The 20,004-nt window shown below is 39.2% G+C and overlaps 1 protein-coding gene across 1 annotated transcript; it reads right to left on the reverse strand.

Annotated features, from left to right (window-relative positions):
- Window positions 1-1,843: 1,843 nt before the first annotated feature.
- On the reverse strand, window positions 1,844-3,673 carry LOC115420932 (four-jointed box protein 1-like). Its single transcript, XM_030136560.1, has one exon. The coding sequence runs from the start codon at window positions 3,329-3,331 to the stop codon at window positions 2,066-2,068; it is 1,266 nt and encodes a 421-aa protein (XP_029992420.1). The 5' UTR covers window positions 3,332-3,673; the 3' UTR covers window positions 1,844-2,065.
- Between the last annotated feature and the right edge of the window lie 16,331 nt (window positions 3,674-20,004).

Raw genomic sequence — 20,004 nt, forward strand, 5'->3', positions numbered from 1 at the left:
ATTTCTCCAGCACAATGAGAACACTGTAATGGGCAAATACAGGCTTCGAAAACCCCCTGCGCCTCACACACACGCTACGGTAAATATTTGATGCACTCTAATAAGGCAATTAAGTACAAACTGCATGCAAAACACACGATCTGACAACGGTTATCTTAAATTACAGTGTATTTATCAAAAAAATGACAAGAGAATTGGAATGTTCCAACGCACATTAAATTAGTGGAGCATCAATTGTCAAAACAGTCAGTATTTACAACATACTTACAACATGTACAATGAATATGTTACATACATCTGTGACTTTAAGGCTGAATATGCAAACCAATCATACTTACAAGAGTGCAGGTGCTAGCTATGACAGTTGAGTGTGCAAACAATTTCTATAAAGCCAGCCAGATGTGGACAGAAAAAAACAAAACAAAAAAAAAAACAGTATTCAAGGGACAAATTATATTAAGGCTTAGGAATTCATCATTAAGATTACTGAGCACAAGGCAAGACCAACACACATGTGAAGGGCTGTATTATGAAACCCTATAGTCGCAAATACAGTATAAACCTGCTCTTTACATTTTGTTCTTATTCATACATCAGGTGAGCATCAGTGGAGTGGAATAAGACTAGATAAACTGCACTCTCAAAAACAGAGATACGAGATCAGAACATTTATGTACCTATAAGTGCATTTTTTAAAGAATGTTCTCTCAAAAGTACAATATTGGTCTTTAGGAGGCCAGAATTGCACCTTTAGACTATGAAAAGGGTCCAAAGTTATGTAAAGTACAAATTTGTACTATAAGGTACCCTGCAGCATTAAAAAATGTGTGTAGACCATGAGAATAGGCTATAGGCTAGGATAATTTAACAGTAGGCCTAATTATAGTTAAAAGATTAGGCTTAGTGCATTATTTATTATATCATACTGTAATTACTCTATGTTATATTTAACCCTTTCATGCATAGTGGTCACTACAGTGGACAGTTATTCTCCAGCTGTTCTCTTGTATATTTATGGGTTTTGTTGTTTTAGTTCCGTATCAGCCAACACAGTGGACACTTATGCACCATCTCATAATAATACACTGACATTCAGACCATTACTGTAACTTTGCTGTTCTTGATAAACCTGATCTGCACTAACATGTTTAGTGTAAATCAGTTGCTAATTGTTATTAGACTGTAATTAAAAGGGTTTTTTTTGTAATACAAAGGGTTTTTTTTTCTCTATGAAGTGAGAAATAACTAGTATTAAAATATGTTAAAATGTGAGAAAACATCAAGATGAGCAGCATTAAATATGTTTTAATATCCCTTTCTGATATTGGGTTTTCAATACATGTTTCTTTGCTTCAAAAATTAAATCCATGGTGTAGCTGAGTGGACATTTTTGTAACTCCATGAAAAAAAAAGTCAATTGCATTGTTTGTTTTTTTTTCATGCCTAAGGAGGATAAAACACTCAAGAAAAAATCTTGACTAAGGTTCTCATAATTCATGCATGAAAGGGTTAATAATAATTTGTGTTTTAATTTAATAGCCCAATTAGCTCAATGATATAGCCTAATAATTTATTTGTCTTATTAGAACCTCTGATTATTGCCATAATCTCTGTTTTATCAAGTTTTCATTCACACCTCCATGTCTTGATGTCGTAGCTTGCTTTAAACATCATGACATTATCAACTATATGAGAGTTTTCTTTCTATGTAAAGTACTTAAGGTACAAAAATGGACCATTTCGAAAGGGTACAGAAATGTCTCTCAAAAAGGTACACCCCCAGCAACAAGCATTTGTCCCCTTTTAAGTACAAGCTGGTACCTCTGTTTTGGAGAGTGTGGCCTTAATCATTCCTCCATGTGAGGCATACAGTGAAAATCTCAGAGAGAGAGAGCTTATAAACATGTGTCAAATTTCATTATGTATAAAGTAGGCAACTATGCTATTCACAAGAGGTAGTTCAGCTGGATATTGAAGACAGTTTGTGTAATGCGCATCAGTTTAGCACAGGTGCAGAGCTCATACTGTGCAGAAAACAAATCCATCACCTGTGCGTGCTGAACGTTCACAGCTGGCTGTACTTTCCTCTGCAATGCAAGATGTGTTTGTATAATCTGTCTATCCTGTCCTGGAGAACAGCAGCGTGTTCATCGGAGAGAAATCCTAGTTGGAAAGACAAAGGCTCGCTGTCTCTGTAGAGCTCCAGTAACCTTCTCCTGGAGTCTCTGCGCCTGTGCAGCTCCGCCACCCGCTGCGTGGTCCTTTTCCTAACACATACAGACTCCAGCACCGTATTGTGATATTTCTCCCACATATTTAACACCCGGAACCCGTGCACGAGTCCGGCTTCGTTGTCTATAAACACCAGGTCACCACGGGGGGTTTTCAGGAGGTTGTTGGTGTCCCTCTCCATTACGCGCGGATCCCACTGCAGGCTGAACAGATTACTAACAAGTCTGTCAAAGTTTGCAGTCAGGTAGTCAAATATGATCAAATCGGTCCATTGCATCAGCTCAAGCAGTTCTAGAGTCGTTTTATTCTGCAGATCCTGCAGCACTGGATGCAACCCGCTGCTCTCCTGCCTCAGGGGCGCAGGTGTGACCACCCCGGTCAGGTTGGACACCCATTCGGTTAGAGAAACCACGGCACGGTCACTCCACTGTAAACCCTCCACTCGAGTCCTAACGCTTTCCCATTGCTCACTGTCAGTATTCAGCTGGGAAAGTATCAGAGGAGGGAGGTTTGTTATACCCAGTAAAGTCGCAAGGTAATAAGTCAAAGTTTCCCCTTGCACCTGATCCGCGTTTATCCCATAACGCACGCACGCTTTGGTTCCATCCGCAAAAGTGGCCAGCTGATTGGATATCCTGCCGCATCCAGGTTCCAGCTTCACTACCCGGTGTCTCCTGGCTTTGTCTCTCCAAGCCTTTGCATATTCCTCCGTGAAGCCCACAGGGAGAAGCTCCTCCAACCATTCACTCCAAAATATCCCATCCTCCACCAAGTTGACCGGGCCCTCCCTGCGCGTTGACCTCTTGTTGTATCCATTCTCATGATAATCGCGACTTCCTGCGGTGGCAACTTGATCTGTGAGGTTGTGAGATTCTATCCTACTACCCCCCGAGTGAGATTTTTGTGCCGCCGGGACAGCAAGCAACGCACGGAAAGTTTTGGCGGAGAGGTCCGTGGCGCGTACGGACCCTACTCCCGGTCCAGACACCCTCCTTTTGTGTCGCTCCAAACGGCTCTCCAGTGCGCTCCACACGTAGAAAACACTTGCGATTGCGCACATGAACAGCAGTGCTAACAAGTTTGCAGAAATCACCCTCATGGTTAAGATCTCCAGATGATATAAGACAAAAATAAAATGATAATAATCTTCAATCCGCAGTTGAGATGGAGCGGCTGGGAGCTGTGCGCACCGGGTCCAGTCCACCTTCCAGGCTCCGCGTCTCCCAGGCGGACTGTTTCAGATCACAGGCAGAGGGTCTCTGAAACACTGGGAATCTCATCTCCCGTCCTGTTCTGACGCTTTGCCGTATCCTTCTGTGTGCGCAACCGAGGGTGCATTTCGGATCAGCTGAGCGCAAATCCTGTTTTTTTCACTGAAACGTCCATACGTCGTATGGAGCTTTCAGTCTGTTAACGTATCTTCTCTTCTCATCTTCCTTCTCTGTCTTCACCACCGGGTGCTGGGTGAGTTTGATTGTGGTTGTGTCGGCTCGCACAGAAGAGAGAGAGAGAGAGAGGGAGAGAGAGACTAGGCGGTGAAACACGTGACTCCAGTCCCGAGATTGGTGGGCGGGTCGTGGGAAGGAGGGTTCGGAGAGGACCAGAGCAAGTGCATCGTCAAGTGTGTGTGTGTGGAAGAAGGCTGTGTGGCACTGGCAAAGAGAATCGTTATGATATGGATACCTAGGGCAGGAACGGTCTGGAAATAATGTCACCATTTGAAATGAATTATATATGTGTACTAAGCATAATTAAAGTGTCAATGAGGTAAATTAGACAAAGATGGAGGATGCACTTGCATGAACTCAGGTTTGCTCAGACTTAGTGCATATGATTTTCAAGCCTTTTCTGCACAATCAGGGTGTTTTTGTGAATACTTCTATGTGCATTTGCCTACTTTTTCATATCACATATGGTTTAAAACAAATCTATAATAATAACAACAACAACAACAACAATAATAATAATAATAATAACTAATAATAATAATAATAAATACGAGGGGCAACTGAAAAGTTTTGAGCCTAGCATGGAAAGGATTAAGATATGAAGACCAAATTTGGTCCATGAATCTTTCACATATCTTAATCCTATCCACTAAATTTCTTGGTCATAGCAATCTTTTCCCCTGTTTTACAGGTCCTGAGCTTTCTGTATCAAGTGGTAAATTAAAGGTAAAGGTAAATTAAAAAAAAAAAAAAAAAAAAAAAAAAAAAATCAGGCCATGTAGTTGGGCACCGAACCTGAGGGGACAGAGCTTTTCTATTGCTGCCCCAACCCTTTGGAACTCCCTCCCACCTACTATCTGACACTGCTCCAACTCAACACCTTCAAATCCCTTTTAAAGACTCACTTATTAAAGATTGCTTTTAATGTTTAACTGTTTTATATTCATATATCTGCCTTCTGCACCTGCTTTTACCTGTTTTCAATGTGTTGGTTTTTATCTGCTTTATGTAAAGTGTCTTTGAGTTCCATGAAAAGCGCTATACAAATAAAATGTGTTATTATTACGAGGGGCGACTGAAAGTTTTGAGCCTACATGGAAAGGATTAAGATATGAAGACCAAATTTGGTCCACGAAATCTCTCACATATCTTAATCCTATCCACTAATTTCTTGGTCATAGCGATCTTTTTCCCAGCTTTACAGGTCCCCGAACTTTCTGTATCAAGTGTTTCCTGACAAATGGACAAACTTGAGTATGGGGCTGATTTGTGACTATGGATGAGACTTGGGTCCATCACTATCAGCCTGAAACCAAGGAGCAGTCAAACAATGGAAAACATCCCACGCCACCAACCCCAAAGAAGGCAAAGGTTGTACGCGTACTTGATGACAGCCCCATACTCAAGTTTGTCCATTTTTCAGGAAACACTTGATACAGAAAGTTCAGGGACCTGTAAAGCAGAGAAAAAGATCGCTATGACCAAGAAATTTAGTGGATAGGATTAAGATATGTGAAAGATTTCGTGGACCAAATTTGTCTTCATATCTTAATCCTTTCCATGTTAGGCTCAAAACTTTTCAGTCATCTCTCGTAATAATAATACATTGTATCTGTATAGTGCTTTTCATGGAACTCAAAGACACTTTACATAAAGCAGATAAAAACCCGAAACCAAACACATTAAAAACAGGTAAAAGCAGGTGCAGAAGGCAGGTATATGAATATAAAACAGTTAAACATTAAAAGCAATCTTTAATAAGTGAGTCTTTAAAAGGGATTTGAAGGTGTTGAGGTCGGAGCAGAGTCGGGTAGTAGGTGGGAAGGAGTTCCAAAGGGTTGGGGCAGCAATAGAAAAAGCTCTGTCCCCTCAGGTTCGGTGCCCTACTACATGGCCTGATTTTTTTTTTTTTTTAATTTACCTTTATTGAACGAGGAAATCCATTAAGATTTGGAATCTTGAGACCTGGCCAAGGTAGCAGCCATACAAAGTCCAAACAACATAAAGCACATACAAGATACACAATGAACAATAAAACACAACAACTATTCAACCATAACGGCATCAAGAAAAACAGTGACATTCCTCCTTCACTGCATTCTCCATGGTACTTTTAAAATTATTAACAGAAATGAGTGTATGTAGTTTGACAGTTTTTTGAAGATTATTCTGTGACCATGGTGCATGGTAGGGAAAATGCTGTTTTTCCAAAGTCTGTCAGAACTCGGGGGAACAATCAAAGAGCATGTAAGGTTTAACCCTTGACGGGCAAGTGACTATTTTTGGTAATTTCTGCACACATTACAAGACAATTGACAGCAACAGTTGTAGTGAGAATATTGAGGCAACAATCTCAGGTCTAATGTGGTCTACAGGGTCTGTAAGGTCCACCTCTGCATGAACAGTGAGTGAACCTGCTTTGTTCAGTACCATGAAGTAATGGTACTAATGTAAGGAATGATGTTCAAAGGGATAATGTTGGATGTTGACAGGTGTCTGGATCAGCACTAATGTTGGTCTGATGTTCTAAAATACGTGATCCTTTCGTTCTCACATGTTTTTCTTGTATTTTTATATATACTTCATGGATATACAGGGTTATTCAAAAATAATGAACTAATTTCATGATGCATCACTTCAGTTCTCAAGCATCGTCATGGAATGAGTCAGTAGTCGTTTGTTCCATTGGACATCTGCGCAAAACTTTACTGATATTTACGGAAATGTTGAAAAAAACAGAAGTGCGTAATGTCAGTTTTTCCATTTAAATCACAAATGTGATGATTTATTTATTTATTATTGAGAGATGACACGAGAAGTCATTCATAAACATAAACATGTCGACGAACATATATATGATGTGATTTACAGATATATTCATTATTATTATATATTACCCCTCTATCTCGTACAAAATTTTAAAAATTACTGGGTTTCCAGGTGTGTCCACACATACCATGTTTCTTCTTCTTCGCTTGTTGTAACGTACGTCAGCATCCAATTTTTAATTCAGCTGACTCTAATTGCGAAAAAAAGTCTTTCCATTGCAGGTTTGCGTGATATACCATTTGTGCTACGCCTGAAAAACCACCTCTTGCCAGCGCAAAAACTTTTAATCGAAAATGAGACTTTTAGCGAAATTGTTATTTTTCCATTAGGTTAATTTTTATGCGCAAGTTATATTTGTGCATTTGAGGGTCAATGGAAAAGCGACTAGTGACCATTTGAAAGAATAGTTTTCTAAGTTTTGTATGGCTGCCTCGATGACCTTAACATCGAATAGCAGCAGCGATCAACTCAGTGGATTGTGATATGCTGATAAGCGTCTGGGAGAAATTCTCTTATTGCATTGATTTTTGCCCATGCTGTAGGTGGTGGCCATATTCGACACTTGTAAGACAGGAAATACAAGTTGATTGTAAGTAGAATACTTGTGACTTGGCTGGAGTTTTCTGTTGCTTTTCCTTATTAAAATATTGCGTGATGAAATCGGTTCTTTCTTTTTTGAATAACCCTGTATATATAATTTTTTTTATGGGCAAAGAACCAAATTTGGTAACTTTATTGACCTGGATTTTCTACATGACAATAAAAAATGTGGAAAAAAATTCACAAAAGTAATAAAGTCCACTTGTGTCCTCCAATAACACACTAAGGTTGAAATTTTGGATTTCAGAGTATTTCTGTGAGTCCCTATAAAGGCTTAAGAGTTTGTTTTGGAAAATGTATTCCTAATATAGACCTAATAGTTTCAGTGTTTTAGTTAATGGTTGACTCCTGCTTTGTATTCATGCTGTTGTTTCAATTTAAGCTTCTAAGTAATTGATCATTTTCCTTCAAACACCCAGGGCACAATAAAGGCAACTCCTGGTGGTTTCATCCTTGTCTAAGGCTTTTGTTAAATCCAATGTAACATGCATGCACACAAAATTCTTTATACACATTTCCCTCATTAAATCCTTCCTCATTAGCATCCCCCCCGCACTTCTTACCATTCAACTCATGTTTTCACACTCTGTATCTTGAACCTTAGTTTCCTAATCAAATTAATTGGGTCACTCTTATAGCAACATGCTGGCATGCTAAATTGCCTGAGTCGAGAAGACAACAGCAGACAAGAATACTCAATTACACCCACTAAACTGGAGACCCATTAATGTATGCTTTAAATGCCTCCAGCCCTAAAACTGTTATATTCATGTTGTGTTACAGCTTGGAGAGAGAGAGAGACACGATGAAGTGCACAAAGTCCTTCCGCGCCAGTTTGTTCTTTATCATCAAACAACGTTCAAGAATATACGGGAAACAACTTCTCCTTGACAGGCAGGTGAAATGATTCTGATATGGTCATATTTCTCATAAAGCCTTCACTTCTGCTTTGCAAGTAGGATGGTTTCGGGGTTTTTTTTTTTTTTTTTGCCATCAGCAGAATAATTTGTTCAATTCCCTGCCAGTGTTTGATTCTGCAATGCAGATTGACAGCACTGGCAGCGAGAAGGAAAAGAAAAATCCCAGAGTAGAGCGGCATTTACAAGTCCTAGAATCTCATGAAATGGTTTGTGTAGTGGTGCATGGCTGAGCATATTTTTCTAACATGCCAGACAGAGAGGGGGTCCTTATGGGGGTGTGGTTTTCCCTCTAGTGTTAAAAACTGTTTAAATCAAATTAGCCTTTGCAAATTGTATCTTCTTCCTACAGTATGCATTAGGTTAGGGTGCTAAAAATGCATAAAGTCCAGTGACTGTCGGCATTACAGATGATCATTCAATGGATTCAGTTATTTTATATATTGGAGATTACTACTGGAGATATTAGAAATGTGAAATACACATATATATAGTAGCATAGGTAGGGATGGGAATCTATAAGAATTTAACGATTCCGATTCCATTATCGATTTTCCGATAATGGAATTCTAAATGGGTGAGGGAATAAAAGAGTTCAAATGGGTGTAATTGAATTAACTGTCTTTTATATTTCCATCTGCACAGAAAATATAACATCTACAGTATGCACAAATAATAATAACAGATGACGCCGGCGGGGGGGCACCGTACAGTGAAAGTGAAACTTAAGACACTTTACTAATTCCTCTACGTCTCCCATTGTTGTGCTCCTAATTTTTTTCCCCTACCTTTGGAAACTTTTATTTGAGGGGGCAGGACATTTGTTGCCTGCACGGGAACCACTCTGGTGTTCGCTCTCCCACTAGATTCACAAGTGTAGCTAAGTAGCGTATCAAATATGCGACATTCTTGTAAATAAATCATATGCTTTGGACAAATGTTTGAGCATATTGGAAGAATTTCTCCCCTTTGAAGAATTGGAAACTTTGACATTGTTCCCAGTGGACCTGGTGTCATCTTTTTGGGCCGTTTCTGCCTCAACGCTATGTTAGCTACGTTCTGACCAAAACAATGCAGCGTGCGCGTGACGTCATGTGCAACAAAGGCGGTATCGGTAAGCAGAATCATTAAGCAGGCAGGCAAACTATTCTAAGGAATCGAGCTACTGGGATCCAGTTCTTGAAAAGAACCGGTTCTCGATTTCCAACTCTAAGCATAGGTTATAAAAAATACACATTCAAATACTTTCCGACATAGTTCATTAGTTCATATTTTCTTAACCTTGTCAATGTTATGGATCTACATAGTTTTGTGTGCTCTTTCAGAATCTTGCCCCTGGTCATACTTAACACTCAGTTTCCATCTGAAGCCGAGTATCAGCAAGACTTCCAGGGTCTAGACACGGGAAATGAAGAAGGCTTAAGTGCATTGCTGGAATTCTGTCTGATGTGTGTTGCTCTTTAGGAGTGTGGAGTAACTGTATTGACTGCCTCAGACTGCAGCAGTATGGCTTGTGATACCCCTTTCCCTAGCACAAGTGCGGGCATGTTCACATATCAAACCTATCTGTTTCTTGCCATGTGTTATCTGCAGGTCAGCAAACCCCAGAGACCCCCCCCTTCCTTCTCCTCGCCATCCCTCCTGCTGCATTCCTCCCTCCTGCTTTTCCCTCATAAATCCCACAGCAGTCCCATGAGAGTCGTAACGCAGGGAAAGCTTTTCTCCACCCACCATGACTGTCTGTGGTCAAGCGCTACAGTGACACAAGAAAGCTCAGACTGTCTGTCATTCTGTCCACAGCGACACCATACTCCCATTACCGGCCATCTGACCACACCACAGCTGTGATACAATCTCGGGTTCGCTGTGTGGTGCCTGTCTGCCGGTGTAGATGGACAAAAGAGGCAAAGGAGACAAAAAGGAGTGAGGACTAGAGGGGGAGAAAGTGCAGTGGGCTTCTGTCACTTCCCCCGTTGTCTAAGGTTAGTTCATGCTGAGCAATAACTCATAGGTCCCTTGACACTTTGCAGCACTCTGTTTCCTGGACTGAATAATGAATGTGCAGGGCTTCCATTAGCGTTGAAAGCTGCGATTACTTCACAGGGCCTGACAATTACTCATGCTCAGGGATTCTGGGACAGGGCGGGGGAAGATCCATTGGAATGAGTTTATTGTGTTCTGGTTTATATTGCGTGTATATGCTGGAGATATTTGCATGTGTCTGTTCTCTCAGCATGGGCATAATTGTCCCCACATTGGTGTTTTTTAAAACAAAGTGAGTGGAGCTGATAATAAGACGGTAGAATGTTGTATTACCTCAGTATTCTAGTGGAAAATGCATGCTGAGCTGTCAATGGCTACCTTGAGTTTAGGCATTATTAGATTTGAGATATTGCCATCTGCTCAAGAATCTCATCATGTGCTTTTCTACCCGGTATGATACATTTGGCAGCAGTAAAATTTTAGAGGAGTCAGGGCTGTATCATTACGTTAAAGACTCCCACGACTGATAAGATATTTCCTTTAAGTACTGGAGACAGAGACCCAATCATTGGCCACCTTATCTCAGCACTTATCTCAACTAACCCTTTGAAATAGTGCACAAATTGCACAAAATCAACCTTAGAGTCAGCACGCTAGTTTCTTGGCTTCTGTTTGCAGACAGATGCTCCTTGCATTTAATGTAAGAGGTTACACAATTTCATTCTCACCCGGAGTATTTTCAGTGTATGTTGCAGGATTCAAAGCAACAGCAGCCTCTGTCCTGGCTTTATCTAGATAGAAACCGGAGTATCTGAGGCAGCCTATGCAGAATCAAGCCAAAGCTGATACTAGAATGAGAGATCCGCTGCACTGCTGGGACCCAAGCATGGCAAACAGCCACCTAACTGGTGCCTTTTTTTTTTTTTTTCTTCTACCATTCACTGCAGTTTCATGGGCCTGCCTTTGCCAATTTCCTGATACTCAGGCTCGTGATTTTTCAGAGAAGTGGTAGGCTGCTATTTTCTAATGAATGGGTTATTGTTGATGAATGCTGAATTACGCTCTCAGCCATGGAGGAAAAGCAGGAGGCTTGGGTTATTGATGTGTGCTGCTTCTCATCTCCATCTGGTTTCCATGCAGCAGTAGTTAAATGCAGGGCGTTTGAGCTTAGAGTCAGCCCGCTCAACCAGCAGAGAAATGGGCCATTGAAATTCAGGGCTACACAGGGGAAAGAGTTTTATAAGAGCAAAATCTGGAGAAAAAGAAGGAGATGTACTGTCTCCCCACTCGATTAAAGAATCACTGTCCAATCTCCTGGATTACACCCCCTGACCTGCCACACCAAATCCCTTATTAAATAACTGAAGAATTGGACTCTTTTTTACTTTTCAGCTAACTGGCTTATTGATTCAAATGTGCTCAGTGCTTTGTGGCAAAGATCACCTTTAAATTGGCTAAAGGGAGCGCTTAAGAACATCTGATCGTTATAAGGAAAGTCATGACATTCACAGCCTTGATGTGAATGTCTGTGTGTGCATGTGTGTGTGAGTGTTTTTTTTTCTTTTTTTAATTAAATGCACGGTTTGATACCGTTCTAACCGAGCGCTTTACGGGTCACGCAGCCGGTTAAGATTAGAGATGGTGGTTAAATGTCCTGCTAATGTTTCAGTTTAACTGGGTGAACAGCGTGTTCTCATCATATCATATTGAGATGAATCTTCTGGCTGGTTGAGGGAGGCGTGCTGTGGTTTGCACCCATCTTCTTCTCAAGTCCCTGCTTCAAAACCAGTTTAAGCAACCGCTAATGCGAACCATATAGTGCTTTCAGCGTGTGGCTCCAGCTTACACACAGAGGACAGAGTTGAATCGCATTCCTTGAAGCAGATGTGTTGAGTTATGATTTATTTACAGACTCTCCAAATCGCTGTCTTAGTTTTCGTTCTGTACCGTACTTGCATATAGCACGCATTTAACTAATATGTAAAACTGACTCAGGCAAGCAGCTTGGTTTCCGAGAGCTCGCAGATTGTGAAGACAGCGGTGATTACATGTTGTCAGAGATCCATTGACACTGAAATGTTTAATCTCTTGATGTAGACATACCTGATGATTAAATCGGAACACTTGACCAGCCTTAATTACATCGTAACATAACATCTTTTTTATGCTTCTATTTTCTTTTACTCACAAACTTATATTTGCACTCTTATAAAGCTGTCTAAGGACTCTATGCACAGCCCCACCCCACTCCTTCTGAATTTCAGGTGGGTCCTTTATTTCCTGTCTTTCATATTGGACACACTGATCAATCCAGGTGTGTCTGTTACTTCTTATTTGTGACTATTGATTAATTAGGCACACCTAGATTTAATCAGTGTGTCCAATAATGAAAGACAGGAAATAAGGACCCGCCTGAAATTCAGAAGTAGTGGGGCTGTGCATAGAGTCCATTGTGCACTATGTAAAAAACTCTTTGACTATTTTGCACTACAATAATATATACATAAACATATATTTTTACAGATTGTATCCTGTACATATCCACATCACTATAAATACTTCAATTTGCCTTTTCTATACATATTACAATATAAAACCCACTGTAAATAATATATACATAAACGTATATTTTTAATAGTCCGGATCCACACATCCACTCACTGTATAAAAACTCCAATTTGCACTCTGTACTGATTACATTATAATCCACTGTGAATCTCAACCCATTGTTGTCTTTGTCTCTAGTGCAGTGGTGTCAAACTCATTTTAGTTTAGGGGTCACATTCAGCCTGATTTGATCTCCAGTGGGCTGGACCAGTAAAATAATAACAGAATAACCTATAAATAATGATAATGTCCAAATTTTTGTCTTTGTTTTAGTGTAAAAAAAAAAACCAAAAAAACATTAAATTATAAATACTTACTTTTATAAACTATCCAAAAAAAAAAAAAAAACCCTGAAAAAACTGAAATTTAAATTAAAAAATGGAAGAAAATTTAGTGCAATTTTAACAATATTATGCCTCATCTTATCATTTCTACCATTGCATTATGGATCAGATCTACAAAGACACAAAATACTTAGTAACAGGCGGAAAACTGTTAAAATTGTGCTTAATTTTCTTTAGACATTTCAGGTTGTTCATATTTGTTCAGGTTATCACATTTAATTGTTTCAGGATAGTTTGTAAATGTAAATATTTTCATAATTTAATGTTATTTTCCTGCACCAAAACAAAGGAAAAAAATTAAGTTGTTAATTCTAGATTTTTTTTGGGGCTTAATTCAAGATTTTTTTACTTAATTGAATTTTTTTTTTTTTTTTTTTTTGCTTAATTGAAGGTTTTTTTTTAACTTAATTGAAGATTTTTTTTCTGGCTTAATTCAAGATTTTTTTCTGGCTTAATTCAAGATTTTTTTTTTTTTTTAACTTAACTGAAGATTTTTTTTTTGGGCTTAATTCAAGATTTATTTATTTATTTATTTATTATTTATTTATTTATTTAATTGAAGATCTTTTTGGCTTAATTCAAGATTTTTTTGCTAAATTTGAGATTTGTTTTTTTTTTTGGCTTAATTGAAGATTTTTTTTGGCTTAATTCAATTCAAGACTGTGGAATTTTTGCACTTGGCAAAACATCCCACGGGCCGGATTGGAACCTTTGACAGGCTGCATTTGGCCCCCGGGTCGCATGTTTGACACCCCTGCTCTATTGGAATGTTTGTCTATATTATGTCTAGGTCCACATGTTGTCTGGATTCATGTCGGAACTGTATGTCGTGCGCAATTTTAAAAACCAAAGCCAAATTCCTTGTATGTATTCACATACTTGGCTAATAAAGCTGATTCTGATTCTGAAACCAGAATGTTTTCTTGATATTTCTTCTTCTTTCCCCTGCTGCAGCCTACTTCTCACAGCTCCTCTGCAGTGAAATATCCACTCTGGGCGGTGAAAGGAAGGAAAAGGCTAGAGCTGTGGACATAAGAATGACCCCTTGGCATTTTGACCTCTTTGCATGCACGAGGCCGGTCGTGTTGACAGGAACCCGGTGGGGGAAGGGTAAACAAACGAGACACATGGAAAAGGCTTCTAGGCAACTGCTGCAAGTAAAACAAAAATACAGAGGAATTGTAGTTTCTCAGTCGTTCACTCCTAATTAGCATCCAATATAGACAGAGTTAGTGGAGTCTTATTAAAAATAAAATAGCTCAACTTCAATCAAAGATTTGCCGGTTTTTGGAAAACTTTTTGTGTTTATTGCAGGGCTCCTAGATAAGGAATAGTTTCTTTAGCCCTATTTTCTTTTAATGTTTTTTCATTCCTCTCAGTTCGGCTTCATAAATAACAGCCTTATGCTTTCTATTGCCTAGCATCAATACAACTGGGATAACATGTACGATAGGTTTTCCCATCGTATAAAACCCTGGAGAACCGTACGTACTGGCCGTTTGATATCGCCTTTAAGTCACAGGAAGACGACTGCAGAGACCTGATCATTTACGACAGTGGCCTTGTGAAACGAGCCTTTTCCACTGGCCTTGATGTTGAGTGTATTTTACTTGCCTATGCTTCACTGGTGCCTAGAATCTCTAATGTGGCAGATAGACTCGCAACTGATAGATTTGTGTCCCCTGGGACAGGTTTGTATCACTGTTGGCTGTCAGCGCATACATTATGCCATTTAAGCAAGAATGATCACAGCTATTAAAAACAAAGCAGACCCAATTGAATAATTTAAAGTAGTGGTGGCAGTGGCTCATTGCTGATAAAAGAAGGGAGTGGAGAATTGATCAAACAGCAAGCCCTCACCTAGCTGTGGGGATATAAATAATAAAATGAGATCAGAGTGATTAGTTACGCTGGCCTGTTCCAGTCCAATGCCTACTACTTACATTACTCTCCCGCTGCGATCGTAGCTGTGGACATCTTGATTCCACTTTGGTGCTTGCAATGGCAAATCAATACGTTCCATAACAGATGGAACACGGAATGACTCAATGCATGGAATCCTAGGAAGTAATGTGCAGCCATGCAGGATTCGGTCTTTTTTCTTTTTTTTTTCCCCTTGATCTGTAAGAGCTTTGTGACTTGGCCTTAGAAGTTCCAAGTAAAGAGACAGGCCATTCCTTCAGGATTAGACCTATTCGTAAGTCTGCTGAGACTGCTTTAGATTCATCTCATGTTTCTCTTGAAATGCATTTCATGAATTTGTGAGCTCTGACTCCCCCTAGAGGGAGTAAGGATTTACAGCAGAGTATAAATATCAGCATGCCTATTCCCTTAACACCCCCCTCACTTGAAATATATTTTTGAAATGCTGAAAGTTAGACCATATTTTTTTCCTTTGATAAAAGAACATAAACAATTGTCTGTTCCGGACCCAAACAGCCCGCGGCATTCTTGTGAGGACATTGAGGTTTAAGTGTGTCCCACATCACAACCCTGAGTACATCACATTCACACTTTGGCACTTTCTCAGTTCTGATATTTATGTTGTCGGTGTGTAGACATGTGTATGAGTAATGCATGATGTAACAGCTCTGTAACTAATTTATTAGAGAGAGATGCGCATCCATTGCTATCAAGAGGATTTATAATTTAGATCACAGTGCTATTTATAAGGCCAATATTATAATAATAATAACATGTTATGATCCAAGTTCAGATGATTTTTTAGGTTTATGGTTATCTTTCTTGACAATGGATCCTAGATTAATGATATTATTGCAGACATTTGTCTAATTTAGTCCAGGCCTTACGTCACGGGTGTTAGTGTGGAAGGATTGGAATGAACATGAATCTGTGAAGATCAAAGCCCTGAAATTAACTTTATCTTCTACTAAGAAATGAGTTGGCAACAAAATTAAGAGCGCTGTAATCTTGACAGCATGAGTGTAAATCTAAGAAATTAAATACTTAAAAGAGCTCACACACTCTTTGGTTTTGATTCCATTTTGTAAACTTAAATGTCTCTCTGTTGCTCTTAGTTTATGTCTCCTTCAGACACTCATATTTGTTTGGATAACTGTGACTGTGGGCGATATTCATACACATAATACATTCCCTCATCCTTCACCCTAAACTTAACAATACCCTAACCTAAGACCTATACTGTATATAAATCATTCCCTAATCCTAACCATCACAAATTATACAAATACTTATTCTAACCCGAGCCATGACTAACCCTGACCCTAAACTCATATCTTAATAGTTAAGACATTGTGAAGGGCAATGAAAATGTCCTCATGATGTCAAAACGTCCTCCAAAATACTGATATATACTCAAATTTGACCTCGCAACTATGCACACCCTGTTTCATTACATACTTTTTTGCATCACTATGACTGGGAGATATTCATACACTAATATATTCCCTTGCACTTTACCCTAAATTCTGCCAAGCCCTAACTCAAGTCTGGCTCTAGCCTTAAACTTTCTTGCTAGTCAGAATGCAAGAACCAGATAATTGTACTCAAAGTGGCAAACGGCCTCCAAAAGACACACACACACGCACACACACACACACACACACACACACACACGCACACACAAGCATAGAGCTTCTCTCTAATATGCCAACAGCATTACGCATAAACAGATACACTGTTTCACTGCATCGTTATCTATGAATTCTTTTGCTGAACTTTCCATAGGGTCTTGATTTGAACTGAAAAAAAAAAAGCTAAAATCCATAAAATTCCAATGTCAGCTTAGGTCACATTAAATAATACAGAAAAAAAAACCCAAAAAATGAAAAATAAATAAATAAATAATAAATAAATAATAGCTGCAGAAGATGTCTTGTTACTTTAAAATTGATGTGCACTGGTGAGTTGTTTTGGCCAGTGTTCGTGCAGACTTTGCCCAGTGTTCCCAATAAATTATGCATTTCCAAGTTTGGCCACAAGGGGATGCTATGCACATATTTACCCCCTTTTTTTGGTCCTAAATTTGAGTTTCTTTCTGCAGTCTTCTATTTGTGCTCTTTCTAGTCAGTTGATATGTAGATATGATGATGATGATGATGATTATTTTATTTTATTTTATTTTATATTTATTTATTTTTATCAATAAGATAAGATAAGATAAGATAATATAAGATGATCCTTTATTGGCCCCACAAAAGTAAAATAAGTGAAATTTGGGAACTGGGTGAAAGGGGATTTAAACACACGACTCTGAAGTAGGACTAGTTAGTAGGAACAGTAAAAATACTGCTAATAGGGAAGTTTGGAGTATACAGTCGTGGAAAAAATGATTAGACCATCAAAAGTCATCAAAAACCACAGTTATGCAATCAAGTACTAACTCCTAAGTGCATCATGTGACTAAAACAGACAGAAAAGAAAACATGGAATGAATAAAAGCACTGTTTTTGTCAGTACAATGCCATAGCTACTGATGTAAGAACTTCAGTGATTTTGGTTTTTATCAAGAAAACCATAGAAAATGGTTAGATATCAGCTCTGAAATTAAACTCTTATGGGCTATTTTTGTTGTTATCATTATATTTGTCCAAACAAATGTACCAGGCATTAAAATGAACAAGAATTGAAGAAAACAAGGGTGGTCTTATATTTTTTCTGCAACTGTATAATTACACCTTGAAAGAATAGAAGCACAGTCATAACAAAGAAGTCTGTATTCTAATGGATGTAGAGTCTGAGGCACCAGGAAGGAAGGACCTGTGATAAAGCTCCTTAGGGTGAAGCGGTCTGTCGCCGAAGGAGTTTCCCAGTGACTCCAGAATGTCATGCATGGGGTGAGAGCTGGTCAGCAGTGAGGATAGCTTACCTCTTATCCTCCCATTTCCCACCATCTGCACAGTGTCAAGGGGGTTACCCAGGATAGAACTGGCCTTCTTTATCGATCTGTCAAGTCTCCTCATGCACTCAGTAGAAATGCTGCTTCCTCAGAAGAAAACCTTATAAAACATAATGCCACAGCTCAGTCAAAACAGGTGTTCAATAGTGTTCCCATCACCCAAAAGACCTATTATTATCATTAGTAGTAGTATTAGTAGTGCTTCTGAGTAAAAAAGACACAAGTTTATTCCGCATAACGTTTAATTTAGTGACAACCATGCCAACTCAAATACAATAACACCCAGCAGCGTTTTAAATTCCAGTGAGTCATATAGTATTTGTGACTTAAAATCCCCTCAGACCTGTTCAGACATGCTACATTGTCAGGCTCAATATTTGGCACAGCAGAAAAGGATACCACCTTGGATCCAATGTTATTATGAGCAACAAACCCTCCCATAAAACTAAATCCAAATTTAATGGTCTATAAATACACACAACAGATCAAGTATCGGGAGGGTGGAATGGTGCATCCACACCCTACATCCTGGACAATGAGAGCGATCTCTCTTCTGTTTGTTTTCCATGTTAAGCCTCATTATGGAACTATTAAAAATGGTAAATTCCACCTGTCACGTTTTCCATTCTTCTCAAAAATGTCGCTTACGTCATCAAGAGCACACTGACATCACTGACCACTGCCTGGAGATTCCTTGAGAGCCATAACCAATAGAAACCAGTAACAAAACACAGGAAGCAGAGAATCGGTGCATTTGGACAAAAATAAATTTAGAACGCTGAGGTGATGCTGTAAAATGTTGGGTTTCTGTTAATGGGCTTTTGGGGGGTTGTTTTCCACTTTAAAGTAGCTTACTGGTTCCAATTCTAGTCTCTCACACTGACCTCACTGAGTCCAACCTTTCTAGTCTTACTCACAGTCTCTTTTTTTTCTTTCTCTCACCTCCCAATATCTCAATGACCGAATTATTTCCACCATAACTCTATGGCCCTGGTGCTCGGTGACAGAACGAGGACTAAAATAATAATAATACAAATAAAACAGATGCACATACATAAACATTGTTGCCATGCTACGACAAAGCAAACTCTTCATGCGTGAGACAGATATTTGGTCCATTGCCCACAGCAAAGGGCACTTAAATGCAGATGCAGGAAAGGAAATGTAATTGTCAAATAAACAAAAAAAAGGAGACATGTCTGTGGGACACTCTGTCTCATGTTAGAGATGTCATGGCTCCCTGTAGATCCTGTGGGCAGAACAGATGGAAATTCTTCTCCTGCATACCATACTTTCCTTCTCCGTCTCCTTCCATGTCCTCCTGAGGTTTCCATCATAACAGACATGACATTTTTTTCCTCCAGTGTACTTCTGTCTTCCAAGCAGCGAGCATGGTCAGCAGTCCTGCCACCGGAGGAGCTTCCATTACTGCTACCAGCTGCTTTTCCACTTCAGCACTTTACTTTCTAGAGTTTTGCATGGCCACAAGAGCCTCTGATAGACCTTACAGTATTTATTGTGACATTTTTAAAGTAAGGGACCGCGCCATCAATCTTTCAAGACCCGATTGAACCGAACGGGATGTGTGTAATAATGATGTTTTCCATTGTAAAGTTTGCAAATGTTGGCCGTGTAAGGATTAGCATGGAAAGCTGAGGTCTGCAGATATTTTGCATGTGCTTTAATTTGGATGAAGTTGGTTCCTATTAAAATAAATTGTTTCCTATTATAAAAAGTTTTTTAGTACGGATCAGTAATATTCTAATTCAGAGGAAAAAACACAACTTTAAAGTTCCTGATTATAGGTTTTCAGAAGTTTCATATTATACTCAGGCTTTGACAAACATGTTGTATGGCCTGACAGGACCGTGTACGATCTGGAAATAATGTGCGTATGGAAAAGTTCAAAGAGGTATGGAGTTCATCAGGTCGTCTGCATGCGCTCAGATATGATCATGAACATCCTATCTATAGATGCCCTTGAGTGTAGTAGAATATTCTTTACTTTCATGTGGCTTCCTGCCGTTCCAATCTCCTTTTGCTCTGGGATTAACAGGATGTAACTGGATATGAAATCTTTGTTATTCCCAGTCCGTGCTGTAATAGTTACATAGCTTCATTGGGTGGGGACTTACAGAGACTGCTTTGGTTCTCCATAAAGTCAC

The sequence above is a fragment of the Sphaeramia orbicularis genome, chromosome 6 (assembly GCF_902148855.1).
Source record: "Sphaeramia orbicularis chromosome 6, fSphaOr1.1, whole genome shotgun sequence".
Classification (NCBI taxonomy): Eukaryota; Metazoa; Chordata; class Actinopteri; order Kurtiformes; family Apogonidae; genus Sphaeramia; species Sphaeramia orbicularis.

Coding starts and splice junctions, on each gene's coding strand:
- LOC115420932 (XM_030136560.1), bottom strand. CDS start 3,331: ATGAGGGTGATTTCTGCAAACTTGTTAGCACTGCTGTTCATGTGCGCA.